Genomic DNA, 24,547 nt, shown 5'->3' on the forward strand with positions numbered 1-24,547 from the left:
TATATTTGATTCTTGACATTAAATAGTAGCCTGGCAATAAAAACATGCAGGCACACAAAAATATATAACAAATTAGAGATAAGATACCCCAAAGGCACGGATATGTTTGCATGGATACAAATATAACAAAAAAATATATCAGTAGGGCGTTATACACGAGGTTATTGCACGGCCTTACTTATACTCTACACAGCGTATCAGTGAATAGGGGTAATTCTACTAAATTATAACGGTTTTTATACGTTCCAGATTCAAAAAACTCAGCAAATAATAATTAATTAAATCGTAACTGAGGAGCAATTCTACTTATTTTTATCGGTTGCGAAACGTTCCCGATTATATTTCGCAACACAACTCCAACGAATACGTTTCGATTGGATTTGACCAGCGAGCATTTTTTAGTAGAATTGTCGCCCCGTGCAAGTGTAAGAATGTATAGTTAAAATCGTTTACACTCTTTCTGTCTTTGATAATTTCATATTTGAAAGAAGAAGACAGAACATCAGTTCAAATCGCTGTACAATGTTTGTAAATTTTATATACACAAATATTTTCAAGCTATTTCGTGTTATCCCTAAAAACTGATTCAATTTAAGACTATTCCCTTATAGTAAATCGCTTAGGAAATACCCGACATACCCCCCACTACTAATATAAGTTACCAGCGCAAAGCGAAATTCAATTTCTTAACTTGCACAATAGTCTTGAAAACATAATCCCATAATTTACTGCTGATGCCGAACGCTGAAATAAAAATATTTTTATTAAATAGGTGAATACATCAAAAACTTATTTATATAAAATGTTTTGTAACATTGATATTATTTTCAATACTAAAGTAACAAGATAATATTTATATTCAATGTTAGTTACAAGCTTTCATTTTTATTTAGTTGTTATTACGTCCATATTTGCAACTGAATTTTGACCCAAAGTTACTGAAAATTGTCTCTGCTTATAGTACTAAAACTATGTATTGTCGCTTGCATTTTATTTAAACAGTATTAAGTTTTGTGTTTATTCTTTTACCCTACAAGCTTATCGGGTGTACCTTATGCGTATACACTTCGTTTAAGAAAACAGATAATTTTACTAAGCGTAAGTAAACTGAATTTAAAATATGACACAATCTATTGTGTTAAGTTTTATTCGTTTTACTTTAGCTATTAAATAATGCTTTTACAAAATGGTTTACCTTTGTCATGATTTAAGAAGTGATGGTTGGAGTGGTACCGTTTCATTGCGTAGAAATAAGTTCCATCGCTCGGGGAACCGTGGTGCACGTAGTAGTGTATCATGTCGTATATGAGATAACCTGTTAATTTAAGCACGGTTGGAAAAGCTGTAGTAAGAATTAAACTACGAGTACCTGCTAACAATTATGACGTCAACGATATTTTCACTGGGCTTCGAAGCCTTTACGAAATGAACAAAGATATTTTTAGCTATAAAATTGAAACTTGCTTACCCGTAAGAGAGCCGATTGCTTTAACAAGAGGATAAGTGAATATGGGCCAAACGAGAGTCAGAAGTGTGATTACAATCATGAGGGCCGGTATTGGTGGAAATACTTGTCTCAATCCATCAAAAGGAACCTGTAATGAAAAATACATTTTAATATTATCCTTCCAATTTCCCACTCAAATTAAGTTAAATTATCCAAAAATATTTTATTAAGTAGCGCCTACGTTAACTATGCTTAATTGAAATAAAATCCTGTGTAGCAAAGATGCCAGAAAAATGTTCCATTACTGAGCTCTCTCCATTCAAGGTTTAGAGATTATTTCGCCAAGACTCTCCAATGAATACAGATGAAACAGATTGCGATCGAAACGTAACCCGAGAAAGCAAATCGACGTATCAAATTTACGAATATTTGTTACGCACGTTGTTACGTTTGTGTAAAGATCATATTCACATAAGAAATAAATATTGATAATTTTGAATGGCGTACTTAAATCGGATATGATCGGTTTTACGAATTTTGTCGAAGCTACATCTAAGTTGTGTCGTACTTAGATGTAGCTTGTTTCGATTGCGATTATTACTTAAGTAAGAATACGTTAGTAGAATTATCCCCAGCTTAGTGCTCTATATACCTTATGATGCATTCCATGAATAAGGAAATGCACTTGAATCATCCGAAGTGATGAGCCAGGGTCGTAGTGGAACACCCATCTGTGGAGAGAATACTCCAAAAACGTCCAAAAGATGAAACCGAAAACTATGTGCCATATGAATTGAAGATTTGACATCTGTCGGTCTGCGCAATCTGTAAGATAAGATTATTTAACATATGGCGATACATATATTTGAAACTTTGATAAATTTCATATGCGCTGTATTAGTCATTACGGTAATATAATGTATTTATCATTGATTAAATAAGCGCGGAATCATTTTATCCAATACGTATTCATTACTGATTGAAATTGTATCCTTATCGTTAATTTTTTATCTGTTACGACGATAACTGTTACGATTCTTATCAACTGAATCATCGTAGAAGAATTTTAGCCGGAAATATTATTATTATAAACTTCAAAAAAAGTATTGTAATCGTTTTTTTTTTTTAAATTATAGTATGTTTCCTTAAAAAGGTAAATCATCGTAGAAGAATTTTAGCCGGAAATATTATAGATTATATAAGACAAACTTTAATAAAAAAAATAATGTAATCCAATTTTTTTTTAATTATAGTATATTTCCTTAAAAACGTAAATAATTTTTTCTTAAGATATAATGTGTTGATCTCGCTCGATTGGACGTTATCGATAAAACATTCCTTACGGAAACCCCGTAACTCTCTGCTCCGTATTTGTACAAACTGTTACAGGTCCATTCATCACAACGCATCTTCCAACCGTGATTTATATGGCAAAAGAGGTGCTACATCGCTAATAGCGCGTATCGAAAAAGAAAAAGTAAGATGCAAAAATATTTAAAAAAAAAATAAAACACTCTGCTCCGTATTTGTACACACTGTTACAAGTCTGTTCATCACAACGCATCTTCCAATCGTGATTTATATGGCAAAAGAGGTGCTACATCGCTAATAGCGCGTAAAAAAGAAAAAATAAGTCGCAAATATATTTAAAAAAAAATTGCGAAAATAAGTAGAGGGTTCAGTTAATATTGTGATGCTTAATATTCCAATATGACTAAAGTAGTCTTATTCCTTCAAATTATTTATCTTTTTGGAGGGGAATATGAAGGAATATTCGTTTAGAAATATTAAATTAAGCTATTTCACATAAATCGTCACATTATCTTGTGTGAATGAATTGAAATGTGAATAATGCGTATGAATTTATCATCTTATACACTTAATACTAACCTTCACATTGAACATAGTCAAAGTACTGTGAAAATCCCAAGTATAAGATTACTGGTATCCAGAAAATAGGCACGACGTACCATGGTGTGAACGTCATATACTCCAGCATGGGGTTCGAGAACAGCCGGCATTTCCTATAAACGGCGCTGTTCACCCATTTCTGGTAATGAGGCGCTATCTTGTGTAACTGGGACAGGATAGGCTTCGACCAATCCAGTCTACTCTGCAAAAGATTAGGAACAAATTAGTCACACAGACGTCGTGCTTTTCGTATTACAACAATAATTCATTGCATAACGATATGAAAAGGTTTCAGTAAACAAATAAAACATTCTATGATGTTAACGAATGCCGGCACTATCGCTAATAAACGATCTACTACCTAGTTCTATAAATCGAATGCAGATGATTTAGGATGCGTTCAAAATAATGGAGTCCTCCTTCTCGTGGGAAGCGAGTTGTCAAGCTGGTCTGATTTGACAACGCAGTCAGATTAGACTCTAACGAGTTTACCGTATTGAGATATTCCGTAACCTCAGTCTGTCACAGACCGATAGTGTTCCCTACAATGGCACATCGAGCGCGCAGATGCTCGAGCATACTGCCGTTTACTAACGTTTTGGGGTTTGAACTTCGAACGTCATGTGGTAGGCATAAAAAATTGCCAATTTGATTCAAAATGACATCAGAATCGATTCATATTCATATAGATTAGTAATTTTCTCGGAATATGCACGTGCGTGGCGCGCAGTCAATAAGTATGCACTCCAAGACAACTCTCTATGTTGACGTATACCACTTTTGATGACTGTAGAGAACAATACGAGAATAACGCAAAGGCTACGTGCTTCGAAACTGCCCACAAGTGGGATGTGATGAATGAGAGGTTATCAGGTGCTTCTCGACCCACTGTATTGGTCGAGTGCGTAGAGGAAATTAAGCGACTTTCTTCAATCCCCACGGTTTTATGTCACCCCCCCCCCCCTCCGCTTCTATTGTGCATGATATTAAATTGAGTATGATGAAAACTAAGTTTAAAATTTATTTCGTAGCTATCGTTTCGCTCCCCTTGAGCATAAAGTACAAAGCGGTACAAAGTAATTACAATTAGGATATTATTAATTTTCACATACATACTTTCTGCACCGAAATTTTGAGTACATTATTACGATATCGTATTGAACTTCAGTGTAATCACTATCATCGCCACTTCATAGTATGAAACAAAGTCGTTTTCTCTGTCCCTAGGTATATCCCTTTGTATGCTTAAATCTTTAAAACTACGCAACGGATTATGATGCGGTTTTTTTAATAGATAGACTGATTCGAGAGGAAGGTTTTTGTATGTAATACTTGAACAAACAACAAGTAAAGAAACACTGATAATTTTAGAAGTTTCTAAACAGATGTCATAAGTCAACAAATTCTGTTGTACATTTAGTATCAGCTTTGCAGTCGAGCTAAGACGGGGCGGGTCGCTAGTACTTAAAAAAAAAAAAAACGACTGTCAGCCGATAAATATCCCACAGCTGAGTTAAGGCCTGGAGAGAAGGTTTGCAGATAGTCTTCTATGATGCTCAATTACAAGTTGATGGACAACCATGTGCCAGATTTTCATCAGAGATACAAGTTTATTTTATATGTTTTCCTTCCTACTGCAGGAGATCAATCATTTACACTAATTGAGTACATCAAAATTCAACACTGGTCAAGTTTTCGCGGGAGTCTTAACTAAGGATTTACGTGTTTTGTATTAAACTGAGTTGGTTTTATGAAATAAAACATTAAAACTTATGGTAGGTACTTATGGTGGTAGGTACCACCCACTCATCAGTTATTCTACCGCCAAATATCAGTACTCAGTATTGTAGTGTTCCGGTTTGAAGAGTGAGTGAGCCAGTGTAACTATAGGCACAAGGGACATGACATCTTGGTTCCCAAGGTTGGTTGCATATTGACGATGTAAGGAATTGTTATATTTCTTACAGCGTCATTGTCACCACTTACCATTTGGTAGCCCATATGCTCCGCCAAACTACATACATCATAAAAAAAAAACTTAGTACACGCAACAGAAGTACAACGTTACATACTATGTTCCGTTGCACGTATATTCGACATAGAAATTTAACTCTGATTGCCCAATAATGAAATACAGGTAGGTAAACTCATTAACAGTGTATTCCATATAATGTTCACGGTACATTCTACGAATGAAATTGTCTTATTTTAACATTAATATTTATTTTTTAAAAAAAGAGCAAGCCGTCAAAACAAAAGAGTATTTAAAGTTTTTTTTTTTTATTTATCTATACGCTGACAATAATCTAATGTCAACGGTAATCTTATCAACGGCGATATACTCAAGTGTGTCATTTTAAAAGATTATATAAGAGACCAAGTGAAAAATACATTATTCACTCGTTTAAATATTCGGTTAAGAATGCCAAGCATTTGTCATACAATTGTTATCGTTAATAATAGATTATCCACATGGAAAATATCTAGTAATATTAGATTAGATACGCAATTGTTAATTCGTTCATCCTTGTGATTACAGGGATACACGCTTAAAAGGCTATTTTGTTTTGTACTAATTAGCCACATTCCATAATTAAGTCAATAATGGTTTCAACAATTTCGATGTTTTTTTTACTGCACTTGAAATGGTTTATACTTTAATAGGTTAAAAAAAAAACAATATAAAATATTAAACGTTTATTAAATTCCAAATACGAAATTGCAAAAACTTTTATTTTTTTATTCATATTTTTTTGAAGTTTGAACGATGTTGGAAGCGGACTATTTTTTAAAATAAAATCGACGTCAAGTTTATTTGAATCATACAATAGCATATAAATAATATGTCATAATCTTGACCAATTTTTTCGACGCTTTATCAGCTTTGGGAGTCTATCTAGACATATAATTAATCTAAGAGAGTATGAATAATTATATATAATAATGTATAAATATATACCTATATAAATATGTCGCCACTTTTACATATTGACAGCTTGACCAAATATTTGAAAGCAAAAAGTCACAACAGCACTAATTGACCAATTGAGCTGATGGTAGAATTGCACAAAAAAAATTAGCAGAAAAGGTTTTCCAACTACGTAACAGCAAAACTTATAGCGCTGATTTAGCTGTTGAGGCAAGCCAATAGCGCATCAGACAAATAGTGCAAGTGTGTGCGCAAAAATCGGTGAACGTTTTATCTCCTCACTCACTCTTATATCGGAAAGATAAATAAGACGAAAAGAGAAAGAATCACTGGTGTTTAGTAGATCGCCCAGCTCTTTCTTAGAGTATTCAACGTCCTCTATCCAAAGGTTGTCTGGAAAAGATCGCTCTTTTAGCGATAAAACCGCCTTTTGTACCGTGTTTTCTATTTTGTTGTGTTACTTCTTGTATTTTTTTGTTTCGGTGTACAATAAAGTATATTTATCTTATCTTATTTCTTCCATCATCCCATACACAAACTCAAGCTTAGAGTAGAAGAATAGGAAAAGAAGAATAGAAAAGGAAAAAGTATCTGGAATTTCCAGATACTTTTTCAGTCAAAACAAGACTGACTTTGTTGAGAAACACAAAGTAGAATTTGGATATTAAATAGGTATGACTGTTGCAATTAATCAAAATTAAACATAGCTACTCTACAAATTATCACCGCCTAGAATGTAAAAAAATTAGCAGTTATATTACGAATTCCTATTATCTCGTCGAAAAATTTCATGAACCTGTTTCATTAGAGGACACCTCGTCTTTTTTTAAATTTTCTTAATAGCGAATAAAGCTATCCTTACACAAATGAACTAACTCGCAAATTATATTTACCAATGATTTGTAATACTTAATGCCTTACTATATTACTATTCATTAATTACCCCAACCATTAATACAGGCTTGCGTCTCTTTAATACACCCGTAGATTCCGTGCTAACGATGTTTACGCTGAGAAAGATCGAATTAAAAGTCGTAAGTCTTAGTTATAGTTAGCTCCTCGAACGCCGCACCCAGTTAATTATCAAATAGTGCTCGCCTTGTACAACCTCGTTGAGGGCGGACTCGACGACTCGAACTTGACGACTATAAGTCCAAAAAATCCTACGAATTTTTATATTTATTAAAAAGTTCTCCACTACTTCTTGATTAATTTGACAACAACAAACAACAACAACAGCCTGTAAATTCCCACTGCTGGGCTAAAGGCCTCCTCTCCCTTTGAGGAGAATGTTTGGAACATATTTATATTAGCGGTGAAGGAAAACATCGTGAGGAAAAATGTATGTGACAAATTTCATAGAAATTCTGTTATATATCTATTATACTCTGTATTCGACCAACCCGCATTGGAACAGCGTGGTGGAATATGTTCCAAACCCTCTAACCGATTAATTTGAAATATGCTAGAATTATAGGAATTTATATGAAGCCACAACAACACAAGTATAATTTAAAATAAATGCTCTATGTATGTACTTCGTAAATCCATCCATTATTATGTACCCATGTAAATATTTTGTTAACTGGAGTGCAATGCATTGCGAATAAATAAATATTTGTACACAAACATGTTCTCTTAGTAAAAAATTTAAATAGGTATATCGATTCAAGAGAGTTATGTGTTAGAAATATTCTCAATTATTTTTAAGATAGATATATTGTTAAAATTGAAAAGTGGAAGAGAACAAACGATCAAAATATGTGTCTCTTATTCCAAATGAATATTAAAAATTGGGGTAATAAGGCAAAAGCCAAAGCCATCAAAAGTTAAATACATTGCCTTATTGCTTATACTCATACAAACGCGGAGGTTAATTTTTTTGTCCCGGAAGACCCGAACTGCAATTCAAGGGAAACTAACATCCTTGCTAACGTTCCACGTGGTCATGATTTGCAGTAAATACTTTTAAGAAAAATGTAAAACCTCAAGAATCCATATTTTGTTGTCAAATATTTAAAAAAGGTGAAAGATCACTTTCTTTGTACATGTAAACATATTAGTTTATACACTATAGCGCGTCAGGTGTAAGTTGGCGTGTGGCAAAAACATGTACTCATTTTTTTTGTTCATTTATATCTTATTTGTTTTACTTGAGTCGAGATGGCCCAGTGGTTAGAACGCATGCATCTTAACCGATGATTGCGGGTTCAAACCCAGACAAGCACCGCTGATTCATGTGCTTAATATGTCTTTATAATTCATCTCGTACTCGGCGGTGAAGGAAAACATCGTGAGGAAACCTGCATGTGACAAATTTCATAGAAATTCTGCCACATGTGTATTCCACCAACCCGCATTGGAACAGCGTGGTGGAATATGTTCCAAACCTTCTCTTCTAAGGGAGAGGAGGCCTTTAGCCCAGCAGTGGGAATTTACAAGCTGTTGTTGTTGTTGTTGTTTTACTTACCCTTATTAAGAAAACTTATCCAAAATCTATTAAAAATGAGACGTAGAGAATTATTTTCTAGGGAGATATTGGTATAAATAAAAATTTTAACAAAAAGAAAAACCGACTTCAAACAAAACACTATTTTAAAACAAATGAATATGCACGAAAAAGTAATAAAAATAATTGCGTATTCAACATATTTTTTAGAGTCTTCCTAAGTTGAATGAAATGAAAAATATTAGACTACTTAAAAGTCGATTAACGATTATATCATGTAGTTATAATTATTGGTATATTTGCAGCCGGTGTCAGCCACGGTGCCCTTGCCCCAACAATCAAAAGAAAGAAGTGATACGAGCCCCTTGATTGATCCAGTATATTATTGTGTAAAAGGTAATTTGTAAAAAACATATTTGTTAAAGTATTCTCGTATTGTTTTTTGATAGATATACTGTAGGGTTTTATTGGCTAAAAAAAAAAAAAAAAAAAAAAATACAGACGAATTGATAACCTCCTCCTTTTGGAAGTCGGTTGAAAATAAACAATGTATTGATATATAATGACAGAACATAATTAGATGTATAAACATAGGGACGATTTTTTCATCGTATTTATACGAATGTTTTCTCTTTGGTTAAATTGGTTGGTAATTTTTGCTTTTTCAAGTGCCCAGTTAATTTACTATGGTTTGTTTCCTCATTGCTCAAATAGTGACTGTTGCTTGCTAGTTTGTATTAAATAAATAAATAAATAACAAGAGCAAATTTCCATCATCGCTTATCAACACTTCGAGTACAGAGCCGCACGTAGCACTTGAAATATTAATTTATGTCAGACCTGTCTAAATTCTGAGAGGATTGCTCCCAAAGTTCTCGAATTTCTTTAACAAATATTACAAACGATACTCTAATAACATTACTTTATACAGATTAAAAAAATAGTTAGTAAAACAGTTCAGTTACTTTTTATATTCTATTTATTTTTTCTTTGAGTGGTATCAAATTATTTTTGAATATCCTCGTAAATAATGTGATATCCTATAATTAAAAGGACATTTAAGTCATTGTTAATAGTTTGATAATGAAATGAATGTAATAATGTTTACTTTTGTTGGTTATCCAAATAATAAATAAATGTAGAACAAAAATATTCAAAACATGCTAGCTTCTGAAAGTTTCTCTCAAATTATCAATAAAGATTACGTCCACAGAATTCCGACAATTGAACTAAATAAAAAACTAGAATATCAAAAATGAATGAACGATTCAGAGTCCGATACTAATTAAACACTTTTATATATCAGATATTTTAAAACAAATATTTTTGAACCAAAGTTGTTTTATGTACCCTCCAGAGGAACCTTTCTCTCTTTCTCTCTGACTGAATATCCCAATTCTGCACTATACAGTGGTGGTGGAATTTAATTGAAATAAGACACTTGCAGGTTTCCTCACGAGGTTTTCTTTAACGCCATATAATTATTAACATAGAAAAGCTCTTGAAACTCAGTGGCGCCACCTGGGTTTCGACCCAGTGCAGTGCCGACTGATACTTGTCATCAGTTAATGCATGAGCTCCTACCATTGCTTGATATAAAGTACACTTTTACTATCACATCATTTAAAATATTGATGAGGAATTGTTACTAGCATTCTAGCCACTGTTTCGTGACTATCTTTGATGTTTCTTTGAATATTCTTAATAAGATCTTAAAGTTATTTATTCTTATGTAAATAGATGTTTAAAAATTAAAGTTATTTGTTGTCATTTAAATGTTTTTCTGTAACTTTTTGTACCTAATATGTAATGAATCAAATTCGTTCCAACTGGGTGTCTCATGTCGCCTCTCGTTTTTTATCAATACGTGCTTATCAAGCTAGTATTAGCGTAGGGTGATATTATAATAAAGTATACTAGTACTCGCCTGCGAATTCGCTCACTTTTAAAAATTTAGTCGTCAGGACATAAATAGTAGCATATTTTCCTTGAAATATAAGATTTATTCTTCCACGAAATACAGTTCAGTAGTTTAGCTGTGAAATAGCCAGACAGACGGACAATACCACTCGCATTTATAATATTAGCATAGATAAAAATAGATATTGGTATATCTGTTTGACACGAATATGTTCGATACTGTTTGACTGATCACTTTGAAAGTTTGCATATTGATTTATTCCTAGGAAAACGTTTTTTATAAGAAAGCAAACACAGATTATTTGTATCTCAATAAATGAGCAACATAGTACAAAAAGATTATCAGAAATCGGACACGTAGAATGAAAAAGATTAACGCGTTTAAAATAAACCCTTCAACTTTATGTAATATCAAGATAAATAAAGATTACTGTACCGAAATTATCGTGTTGTTAATATTTCTTATCCTATCGATAGTATAACGGTATTTTATTATCTGTACCACAGTTTTTTATTCTCCGTTTTTGGAACAAGTTTTATGACTATATCGATAGTCGATAGGATAGTGGTGGAGGCTAAATCGATAATTCTACTATTGCAATAATTGTACAAATATTTTCACAAAGATAATAAATGTCATAAAAATTCTTTATTTTGTTTAAAAAACTTATTATTAGATATTTCAACTAATCAATGTAGTCGGTTACATTTGTTACTTGGTGGTAGGGCTACGATTAAATAAATAAATATGAGACAACATCACATACATTACTCTGATTCCAATGTAAGTATCTAAAGCACTTGTGTTAGCAGAAGTAACGACGGTACCACAAGCAGCCAGTCCCAAGACAACATAGAAAACTGATGATAATCTAAATTGACTCGGCCGGGAACCGAACCCGAGCCCTCGGAGTGGCATACCCATGAAAACCGGTGTAGACCACGGAGATCGTCAATTAAGCTTGTCTGTTATATTCTACCGTCAAACAACAAAACTCGGTATGGTTGAGTTGCAATCACAATAAAATAACATCTTAGCTATAGCGTAAGACTCAATTAGAATGTAAAATTTTATTTAAAATATTATATTAATTATTATTATTATCTGTATATTACAGTATCTGTCACTTTGTCTATTAAACATACAGCTTTTTTTAATCTTTCAACATGAACATTGACGGAAAATGTTTTAGCTGTTTTTCGCGCAAATTATTATTTAAAATTCTTATAAAGTTATATAAGAAAACCTAACAGATATTTGTATTTCACAGTTAAGACTAACTTCTTAGAATGCAATATGGGCAGTTGTGATTATGTACCATTAGATGACCCATTTGACTACCTATCTATTATATAAAAAATATATAACTTTGAATAATAAATTTTATTTTACAATGACTTTATATATTGCTTTTATCACTCTACAATTGACACGTAAAATTAAAATCCTAATTGCATATTCTCGACAACTTCATATCATCATTACACAGCATAAAACAGAGTCGCATACCGCTGTCTGTCCCTACGTATGCTTATATCTGTTAATTAACGCAACGGATTTTGATGCGCTTTTTTTAAATAGTGAGATTTAAGAGGAAGGTTTTTATACATAATACATGGACAATATAGAAAAGGAAAACTGATAATTTTTCTATGTGATGTCCTATCAAAAAATTATATTCAATAAATCATTTTCTTTGCTTACAAAAAAAACTATGTATTGTCTAATGATTAGAAAACTGTGAACGGTGTAGACATTCTGTAGTATATTTATTATAATAATGATTACAACAACAAACAACAGCAGTCTGTAAATTACCCACTGCTGGGCTAAGGCCTTCTCTCCCTTTTTAAGAGAAGGCTCGGAACATATGTAATATCCACGCTATTCTAATGTGGATTGATGGAAGCTAATAGTGAATAGCTAGTAATTAATAATATCTAAACTATTACATCATATATGAGTGTACAGTATATACCTTCAAAAGTTTAAGAACATAAAACTTGGTGTCGAACATTTCAAAACACACTTCATTTCTGTACGATAAAGAATAAACAATTGTTACTTGAAAGCGTCGTTCAATATTGCTTTTTACTAGACGGTATTTTAGACCCAGTAGGCGCCACTATATAATTCAGATTAGCCTTGCTTTGGCGCTAGCGATTAATTTATTGATTGAACATAAATATTTCATAAAAGTCGGTGTAGTTTTTTTTTTGTATGTGTTATGTGACGGGCTGTAAATGTATTACAGCTGGTCTGAGGAAGTGCCTTTATTCGACCTCGTTGCTTCAATGTAGCTTTGTCATAAACATGTAGCTGATTTTCATATGGCACGTGCCGGTTATATTACGATGTTTTCTTTTACTGTCCAGGAAAAATCAAAATATATTTTATTCAAGTAGGCTTGTACAAGCGCTTTTGAATCATCATTTAACAAAGTATATTAAGTGAAGCTTCACCGTCATCACCGTTTGGGAGTGTAGATTCTACCCAAATGAATCGGCAAGAAACTCAGCAGTTACTTTACTTACTTCTTACTACTACTTCTTCAACATTTAAAAATACATAGTCATGTTGATAAAAGTACAATTACTTATGTATATAATACATTCTGCCTGGATGTCAACAAGTAGTAACTCCACGCTTTTTTATCATCTACATTTTATATATAATCTTATATTAAATTATACTAACCCAAGAAGGATTTATTTAGTTTGTGAAAGACGAATAATAAATACAAGTTTCAAGATTCAAATCACCAAACAATCTCAATATAAATATAATACGGAGATTCCACGGTAACACAAAATGTATCACTTTCATTGTAATTAAAACAAATGTGTAAATGGACAATTAATTAAGTGGGATTTAATTGTCTACATAATTACGATAGTAGGAACTTTAGAACGTTTAGATAACTACAGCAAAGAAGAATCATTTCTACTGAACAGATGTATCACAGACTGATAAATAAATGAAGCTTACGAATTAGTGCATTTTTAATTAAAGTATATACTGGCCATGTCTATTTCTATGTATATCTGTGGCAGCCAACCTTAGTATTAATTACGTTAAGTCCCTTGTGACAGTAAACTTGTAATTACACTGTCTTAATAACACTTGCACGGTCTTAATGTCAATAGCTATTTCCAAGAAATTGTTATATAAACATAACTTTTATAATCGCTTTCGGATATTGTTGACAATTTTCTAAAGACAAACTAATAATAACGGTGGCTTAATAAAAAAATATTCTTGGATCAAAAAAATGATATCTAGTGACATAATACTGTACTGTTAAGCTCTTCTTGAGGAATGGTATATTTTTGAAGTTTTAAGACCATTGTTAATTTGAATAGCACAAGTTTTAAAAGCGTAAAAAACAAAATAAGAATTTCTTTGCCAAAATGTTTGTAACAATAAGTTTCCTTTTTAATGTCAATAACCTTGCAAAAATTTGTTCTATAAAATAGTTTAATCCAATCGCATATAATAAATAAAAAAAAACATATTTTGTCAGTAACTCTTTTTTTATTTTAGATTATTTGATATTCATTTTCCAATCATTCCCTGATATCAAAATAATGAGTCAGATTTTTGATCACAGTAATAATTAAAGAAGGTTTATTTTCATAGCTTCTTAATCGATTACTTGTATGTTATGACAATTCAAAATTAATAAGGATAAAAGGCATTTTGATTTTGATAAAACAGCATTCATTCAAGGGGACAAACTACAAACTGCGCCGCGAAATTTGTCATGTTATCCAACCTTATCAGCCATAACTCACAAGTTAACCAATAAAGCATAGACATAGAGCTCTTGTTATATAAATTAGCATTTATAAATATTGCAGACCATTAATGCTATAAAACTACGCGCCTATTTCGGCAATACAGAAAGAATGACGCATTAACCAGCCGTTCGACTTCACTTAGGCTATTCTTAAAAAGGGTCATAACACACTTAAATAAAAAAGGGTTGATGTGAAATAAATTTTACATATTTATATTACGGCAGCTTTTAAGTTTGGCGAGTAGCAAGACATGCAAAACGTTTTACAATGTACAAAGTATACACAAGCAAAGGAGCCGTAATAAAATGCTCAAAACTATGACAGTATTTCCCCGTTGAATCGCTATTCCGATCCTCTGAGCAAAAACCGAACCAGCCCTCATGTCACCAGTGGAAGCAATAATAGTTAAGTTATACTTATAATAAAGCACCACTACTCCAAAGGCCAAGTGTTTCGACAGCAAAGGGGACAAAAAAAATGGGAATATTTAGATCGTTTTTTTGCTTCAGTGTCAACCGCAGCGGCACCGGCTCTTAACATTGTTTCTCGGTTATGAGACAGAAGGAAAAATGGTTTTACGAGATAACTCAACAGTCAAGAGTCAAGTCTGGGTATCTACGATGACATAACTAAATTTCTTCGATTTGTTTCTAGAATAATCGATTTCATTCCGTGGCATGTCAATGCGATGCTCACCTTCATAATTAAGCGTATTCGCTTGTATCACCTAAGCTCATCACTTAGTTCTCATACCTAAATGTAGGGAGATATTAAAAAACAAATACAATATCGATAATATAATTAGGATTTTTTCATCGCGTGACCACGTTTTTATTGATTACCTTTCTTACCTCTGATTAATAGCCTAGGTATTCTAGTAGGTGATACTCTGAAAGATTTATAGTCATCGATCCCCATGGAATATAGTTTTCATATTTTTGGAAATATCGCAGACAATATATTATAATAAAATATTATGCTATTGACGAACTTTTCCATTACAACAATTGTTACATTTCGTTTATTTATTTCTTGTAAAGTTAGTAAAAGTAATTTACTAGATTAGATATAACATAGAAATGCCTAAGTTTATATTGTTATCAAAGTTGAATCAATGTTGTAACTTCGACCGTAAAGATCAATCGCCTTCGTGAATATATTATGATATGTTAAGAAAACAAGAATCGAAGGTCAAGTTAAACTGAACTGAAGTTACACAGTCGTACCCCGAATAGTAATTCCATGAAAAGCCTGACAAGACCGACAAAGAAAAGAAAACATTTACAGTCTTGTAATGTTATAATTAGACTAACTGCCAGTAGCTTTGCTCGCGTGGAAATTGATTATATTACTTGAAATTGCAAGGAATATTTCACCCCCTTAGGGATAAAATTTACAATATCTTTATGGGGGTCTACTTGATAAAACGACCCTACTTACCAAATTTCAAGGCCCTAACTTTAATAGTTTACGCTTGGCAATGATGATTCAGTCAGTCAGGACATTTATTTTTAAATAAATAATGCACTTCATATTCAGCCAGTTTAAGTTAATGAAAAATGTAATCTTAGCACGCTGATTTATGTAGCTTTTTTTATTTCATTTTTGATTCACTTAAACTGCTTTGCCTTTCAACTACTTCCCGTTAAAACTTTTTTGTTTGTTATGTCAATCATTTTTGTGTCAGAAAGGTTTTACGTTTCATAAAAGTGCCCGGTCTTCTACTTCATAAACGTTTTTATCAATAGCCGTCCGTTTTTTTTGTTTGTAAAACGTAATTTTCTCGATGATAGCGCGTTGTGCTAATCCTTCACCCACTACCACCACCCACTCATCAGATATTCAATCACCAAACATCAATTCTTAGTATTGTTACAATTCAGTTTTGAAGGCAGCCAGCAGCTCGCAACAGTTGGTCGAACATTTGCAATATACAGAATGTTTAATATTTCTTACTGAGCTAATGTCTATGAGCGGTCGTGACCATCTACCATCAGTTGATCCATTTACCGTTGCTCCTTCCAATCTTTATAGTGTTGAAAAAAATATTGTGTGATGGACATTTTTAAGACTCAATTTTTAATTGTATATAAGTTACAAACTAAAGAAATATTGTATATGGAATGAAAAATAAAAAATATATAATGAGTATATTTCATAATCTATAACCAATTCCAGTCCAAGAATAAGCAAAGATAAAAAATTCTTATATTTACATATATTCCATGCAATTCTAGACCAATTTATCTTTATTTATAACATTATTCCATACAACTATTTACATTGACTTCATTTCCAAAGCTTCAATAACTTCGACGACACGAAAACACGTTTTTTTTCGTGAATCCATAATGAATCATAGATTATTCAAGATTTGGACCAATGATATCGCGTCCATTCAATGCCAAAGTATTTTATTCATCTTTAACCCCCTTTTGTTTGGGGCAGGTCTTTTAATGTTATATTATTTTTTATGCTCATATCATTATATTATTTTTTAGAGACTCTTTCCGGGATGTTTTTTACAAAGTAGGAATGCTCACTGCTGCGTACTATTGTTGTAAATATGCTATATATTTACAACAACAGTACGTATATTCACTGTAACATTGATCACTTTGATAAAATCAGTGATAATCATTGTAAGTATACTAGATTTAAGGATAAGCTTGTAACGCCAAGTTTCCGACTCCGCAAAGTCAATAAATCCTTCTTGGGGCTAGGTATCCGTTTCTAGAATAAAATTCCGCAGACATTTTTAACTCTGCCGTTTCGTAAATACAAATCGTTTATAAAAAATACATTAGTAAAAAAGGCATATTATGCGATAAAAGATTTTATAGATGATAAAAAAGCGTGGAGTTAATACCTGTTGACTTCCAAACAGGATATATTAATTTTAATAATTGTATTTAACTAACTTGACTTTGTCTTTTTTAAATGTTGAAAAAGAGTAACTACTGAGTTTCTTGCCGGTTCTTCTCGGTAGAATCTACTTTCCGAACCGGTGGTAGCTTCACTTAATTGTAAAATGACGATTCAAAAGTGCTTGTAAAAGCCTACTTGAATAAAGTTTATTTTTGATTTGATTTGGTTATGTCTGTACTTCAATGTCATGTCATGTCATAATATAAAAGTCATACGTGTTAAACATAAAGACAAAGTTTGAACTTTGCAGATTAATAATATATCAAACCAATTATAATATCTGCGCGTAAATAGTATGGTAGCAATGTAATTAATAATTTAAATAGATATACCCACTAAATTAAATTTGTCTATTTACAGTGGGACTGAACTTACTACACATTTTATTCGGAACCAAACGGATCGGGGTGCATGACTAGACAACGGAGCGCAAGATTGACACCTTTACGAGCTTTCAAAAAGTACTTTACAGACATATTAGCTAACCAATTAACTAAAGAGGCAGTTGTATTTAATATAGGTACCGATAAAGCTGTTTTATTAAGCATTAATTAAATTAGTGGCATTAACGTACTTATTAGTTCAAATAGATATAATGTCGATATATTAACTGACTGACTGGTAACACTGGAAAATAAAAATAAGAAACTAATCAAAGACAATAAGATTTTCCCATAGACAATTTAACTCTTTTTACAAATTCATAATCCTGACATAAGAACGGCTGTAGGTAATGACGTACAGGCTGAGTAGACTTGATCCTTTAATATGGAGCGCAAAGTTTTAGAGCAACATTCCAATCCTGTCTCGGCGGACCTTTCCTCAAGAGGCGATGATGTAAATTTGTAACAGACATCTCAATATCAAAAAGATCTTTATTCTAAAGCTTTTCCACGTTTGAAAATAGTTTTTTTTTCTTATCTGGACAAAGGCATTTCTTTCTATGCTGGTTTTATAATATTTATTTTATAATGTTAATAGGTATTTTATAATATTTTTACTACAAACTTAAATTGGATTTAAAACTACACAAGTAAATAAGGGCATAATGTAATATGCTATATGTACGTAGGGATGCATACGTATATATACGTAATCGTTATAATAATATAGGTAGTCGCCAATCGGAAGTTGTAGAATTTTTCATTTTATCGAAGCAACCTTGATTAGATAAATAAAATAATAGATTTACAGTTACTACAAATTTAGTATTAAGTATTAATTTGTCAATTTAATCTGATAATTGAATTCTCTTATCAGAGTTTTATCTCCGTACCTAAAACGGTTATATTAGTTAAATTAAGGCTTCGTGTACATGACACCAAAAGCAGTTAAATTACTTTAATTAAAGCTACGTGTACATGACACACCCGAATCGGTGCTGATCACATTTTTTTTTTATTCTTTCTCAAACTAGCAAACAGGATATCTGGTAAAGAGGTCATACATACGATGAAAAGATATCACCAACACACCTCATATATAAAATTTAAAGGTACATCTAGCACACCCTTCAAATGAGAACCGCGGAACAAAGTTATATTTTTTGAATAATAATAATAATAATGTATGAACAAACAAAAGCAGTTACGAATAAAATATTATTGTGAAAATCCTTTAACCAAGCTTTCCTAATAATATACTATAAAATCTAGGTTAAAACAGTTGAAGTGTTTTTTAATCAAAAGTTAATTAATATATTTTAAACTCAGCCTAGATTAAATCACTTGTTTTGTATTGAATATTTTATAGTTTATGTTACACTAAATGTATATTGAATCAGTATCAATAGATAATTAAAAATATACTTAACAATATATAATATTGTGTTTGTTATTTTTGCATTATTTTATGCGATTTTATTGAGCGAATTATTGTTATTGGAAGTATAATGATAATAATTTAAATGTATAAATCTGACAGATGAATATTCTGTGCGGTTTATATGCAGCGGTGCGTCTGAAATTATGTTTTGATGTATGTATGTATGCACAGTATTTCAGTCCGGCGCCGATACGGCTGCAGTGCCAGGAATATACACAAGGCCTATTCACGATCAATGAATTATCCGTTACTTTTTTTTTATCGTAATTCGATTTTAATTGCCAACAGCCAAACCCTATTTAGCGTGAACTAATGAACAGTGAAATTAAAAAAGAGGTTTCATGGTATGTAATTAAATAATTATTGGATGTCACGCGATAAATAATTCCAATCCAAATTAAATAATTAGGTACTTGTTAAAATAATTCTATAGATTTTTTTTTTCAAAATATTATAATTATATATTTTTTTCATAGCTGCTTACCTCTAACTCCTCTAAGAAGGCAATCTCATTCATATCGCACTCAGCTTCGGGCTTTGTAATAATCCTTCCATTTTCACTTACACTACCGGTCAAGTTACCATCGCCAGCACTTTTCACTTTAAAATCACTCAACATATGATACGCACTATCACTGTGGCCGTATGTCTTCATAACGCCAGCTATGGACCTCCCCCTATACTTTTCCAATGTATTAACGCCGCCAGGATGGTCTTTCAGGAATTTATTTAAGTCGTAAGTTTCACCGGCGAATTTCACCGGGAAATCTTTAGACGCCATGTGTCGGTCGGGTGACTCGCAGTCGACTAAATGTTAAGTGCCGTTATCAGCTTAACTTTTCGTGTGATATATACAGATGGTTCGAAATATCGTAGACCTTCCGTTTCGATAATTTGATATCGAATGACTTATTAACATTGACATAGGTGGACGATCGTATACTAAATAATATGTATTGAAATTTTAGCGTGTTATTTTTTTTTCGTTAAACAATGACATAAAGAAATATGTAATATATGTGTGTGATGTTTAATGCCGGAAGAAGATTAATTCGAAAATATTCATAATATAATAAAATATTTTTCTCCTCACGAAAACATTTTGTAGATTTACGATCAATTGCGGAGCCGGTGTGCTAAAAACAAAATAACCTAAAACTCTCTTACTTAAATAGACTATTCTGAATCATGTTACAAGGTTAACTTAAAGTCGAGGTACAAATGATTGGGAATGTTGATTATACCGAGAAGAACCAGCAAGAAACTCTACTTCAATGAAAAATAATTTAGGTACACGTAATCCTGTATCCTGTATCCTATATATATATAATAAATACCTATAATATACCGAATATTCTAACCCGGGAAGAATGTATGTCTGCTTGTGAATGTGCATGTAATGCCTGCGTTGTCAAGTCATAATTTTATTGTAACTTATGTATCGCAAGGTAGACTTATGATTTTGTAAACGCCTAGTGTTGGTCGAGAAACAACAAAATTGATAAATAAACCACAAAAATATTTCTAACATACTGATTCTTATTAGATCTGAAATTAAATTTCGATGTTACAGATTTCAACGATTTTTAAACATTTTTCAAAGATATCGATTTTTATCATAATTTACATAAAAATATAATAGACAATGAGTCCCAAGCATACTATCGAAGAATGAAAAATAGTATAGTACTAAATTGTTGTAGTAGTATAAGTACTAAAATTATTATTGGTATGAAGGAAAAGTTGCGTATGTAAAAAAATGCAGCAAAGTTAATTAAGTTGACAAATATACAATTATGTAAATGTTTGTCTTTTGTTTGTTCGCACCGACTTCAAAAACCTTTAAAGTAAGTCACATGCAATTCCAAAAGGAAAAATAATTTTGATTAACTTGCTTATTATTTTTCTTGTTTAATATCAACAATCTAAGAAAATCTCCAAAATAATCTTAAATTTGAGAAAAACCCGCGAAATAAACTTATAAATATGTTTACAGTACATGATTTATTATTTGAAACGGCCTGGAGGCAGAGTCGGATTTAAAGGTCTGGAGCTCACAAAGCAGTGAGGGCCCTAGACAAACAGAAGCGTGAACACCCTAATAATTATATTATTATGAATTAATTAGTTACTTTTTTTTTATTTCAATCAGTAAGCTATGATATATTTACTTGTATCGGTAACTTTTAAAATATTTAGTAGTAATATTGTTATAATTTGTCTTAATTTGTTAATCTCGGTATATAATTTGTTAATCTCGGTATTTGATAACTTGCTGAAAACTGTGGCCCCCACTAATGTGGAGGCCCCAGGGCAGTTGCCCCGGTTGCCCTCCCCTAAATACGGCCCTGCCTGGAGGTGATCGATTTATTCCCATGGTGTGCTATAATCCGTAAAGTTGTTAGTTTTACGATGACCTTGACTCTTAAACACACAAACGTTCTTTTAACCTTAAATTCAATCGTACTAACCCCATACTTTAAACATAATTATAATTTATACTTATACATCATTATGTTTGGAGTATGGGGTTAATATTTTATTAAACTGATAATATGTAGCCAAACTAGTAAATGCGAAACCAACTTTTCTTTTTTTTCTCGCTGGAAAAGCGCATTTCACATTGAAGTAGGGCAGGACTCGATGGTGCCTAGGACGATACCAGTGCCCTTGCGCACCACCAACAATGCCCACTAAAAACCAGCATACTTCTCCGTCTTTTTAGCGGGCGTTACAGAATCACTTTCGCATGCTTCTTTTACACTCTAGTCAGCCCTATACGAGTCTCCAATTCCTAGTAAAGACTCATGTGGTGCTGAGAGCCGCTCTAGGTCCTGTGGCGCTTATTGAGGTGGAGGGAAGAAGATGCTAGTGATGATGTTTCCTCCTCGCCGGTCTACAGCAGCGTCGATATCTCGCTCCTGTTCCACTAGCTTCTTCTGGCGTTTTTGCAGAAAAACAAATGGGCCACATATATTAATCATTCATCGTCTAACCCTACATCGTTAATTCGCCACTAACCTCGAGAACTGTGATGCGATGTCCCTTATGCCTGTAGCATTACTGGTTTACTTACCACCAAACTGGAACACAAAAATACTAAATGACCGTTTGGCGGTAGATTATGTGATGAATAGGTAACTCAGACTAGCACAAAACATTACAAAGTGAAATTTTAAAACGTTCTCAAACATTTACAACCAGCCTCACGATCCGATCGCTTTCAATGTTTAATACATTTCTAATAAATGTAAGTTACATCGTATTTAAGTAGACTCTTACAAGAACTTTTCCTATAGTCAATTTAACAAGTTATATAGACTACCATAAAGAACCGACAGTACGAAGTACATAGTTGCTTTTTCCATAAATAAAATTACGTGAACATTTAGAAGTAATAGGTTAATGAATTTAATTATTTGAAAAAAAAAACAACAATACAAAATACTACAGTTAATTTTTACTCTTATTGGTATATTTTAAGTTTAATATTATTAAAATAATTGAATGGTAAATAATTTTTAAGGTTTCTGTATTGATTATTTAATTTTCTTGCTCTCCGCATTTTTCTATCAACACAATTAAAAAAATACGGAAACGCTTACAATTATAAGCTCTAAATATTTAAAAGTTTTAATTAGATAAGCAGGCGTTGCTATTGAGAAAATAAAAAAAAAAACTTGTAAATTATTTAATGACTGGTAAACACGTCTATTTAAATAAACGCTTCAGATTACTTCGCGACCTTAATCAATAGAATACAGTTTAAATCATCCAATCATCTTACAAACATTGTTGTGTCTAATTATAGAAAATAAACTACATATTTTTATTAATATAGAAGTATGTCTTATGTCTGTCTGTAAGTTTGATATATATTGGTTTTGATTTTTGGTATGTTTGCATATTATTTGATAGATTTGTTTTATTAATATTGACTTGGCGTCAAATCTTATCAAACGATGATGTATAGTTTTATTTTCAACAAATATAACTGTATTATTCCACTAAAGACTTAATTAAATAGAACTATTTTTTTTCCTCAAAAATTGCTTTGACAATAACATCTGTGTACATTTCTTAATATTTCGATTTCTTAACAAGACCACTCTTGCAGCTTATCAGTACCTACAGATTTTGTGTGTTGGTGACCAAGGCACATGACAAAAAATCAAATGTCTCTGTTGCACAGGAAAGCTTAAAATAATGCTTTCCTTATCTACATATTTTAAGCTCCCGTTCCCATTTTTGTGTGTATGACCCCCCTTTAAAAGATTCAAGAGAGTTGTAAGGTTTATTAGGGAGTACATTCAGGTAGCGGATGGAACTGTTGCTTTACAATTAAAGTATATGTAAACAAATCTACTTCTTAGTCCTTCTATCTTTGATGAGAAGGCTTATTCCATCACGCTGATCCAAGAAAAAATATGTGGGATATATTCGATGTTTTCTCCTAGTCATGCACGTGATGAATTATTATAAACACAACTTAAGCAATTTGGTCTAGTTCTAATGACGGTATAAATTTTATTTTTGCCGTGATCTTATTCAACGCCAGGGATTTGCTCTAAACGAAGAAAGTCCTCAATGGATAAGAGCATATACGTTTTTATTTTCCAAGTGGAACTGTAGTGATTACTGTTTTTTGTAGCGAATTATTTGCGGTTTGTTATTTCCGTAAAATTTACTTAGTTTTTGTAGACCTGATTTGACTTTATTTTTATTTAGTTAATAATTAGTTGTGTTTCATTCAGGTTTTGGGCTATCAATTCTTGCTTTACAGGTCTCATCGAAAATTAAGAGAGCGATATCTGATTACAACGAACGGAGTACTACTGATTGTAAAAAGTAAAAGTAAAGTAACAGAATGTAGATTACCCACTGTTGGGCTAAGGCCTCCTGTTCCATTAAGGAGAGGGTTTGGAACATATTCCACCACGCTGTTCCAAAGCGTTTGGGTGGAATGCACATGCGGCAGAATTTCGATGAAATTAGACACATGCAGGTTTCGTTCACCGCCGAGCATGAGATGAATTATAGACACCAATTAAGCACATATATATAGTGGTGCTTGCCTGGGTTCGAACCCAGAGCAGAGATGGCCCAGTAGTTAGAACGCGATTGTGATGATGGATAATTTTAACACCCGTATTTATAGACAAGTAAAAGTAAGTACTTGAGTAAAAGTAATTACTTAAGTAACAATTTTTATTCTATAGTTAAGTCATTGATCGAAGATAGAACTGTCAAAAGTTAGAATTCTCAGCCAAGTAATAGTCATCGTTTTCTTTACTCAAGCATTACTTTTGAGGTGAAGTACTATTCTCTCTGTACGTTT

General features: G+C 32.2%; 1 protein-coding gene across 1 annotated transcript; it reads right to left on the reverse strand.

The window, feature by feature from the left end:
- Positions 1-335: 335 nt before the first annotated feature.
- On the reverse strand, positions 336-20,040 carry LOC124535271 (dihydroceramide fatty acyl 2-hydroxylase FAH2). The gene is made up of 6 exons (XM_047111415.1): positions 19,694-20,040; positions 3,338-3,560; positions 2,100-2,272; positions 1,469-1,595; positions 1,196-1,315; positions 336-744 (listed from the first exon to the last, which is right to left on the reverse strand). The coding sequence occupies exons 1-6, from the start codon at positions 19,988-19,990 to the stop codon at positions 659-661; spliced, it is 1,026 nt and encodes a 341-aa protein (XP_046967371.1). The 5' UTR covers positions 19,991-20,040; the 3' UTR covers positions 336-658.
- Between the last annotated feature and the right edge of the window lie 4,507 nt (positions 20,041-24,547).

Source organism: Vanessa cardui, chromosome 14 (assembly GCF_905220365.1).
Source record: "Vanessa cardui chromosome 14, ilVanCard2.1, whole genome shotgun sequence".
NCBI classification, from domain to species: domain Eukaryota; kingdom Metazoa; phylum Arthropoda; class Insecta; order Lepidoptera; family Nymphalidae; genus Vanessa; species Vanessa cardui.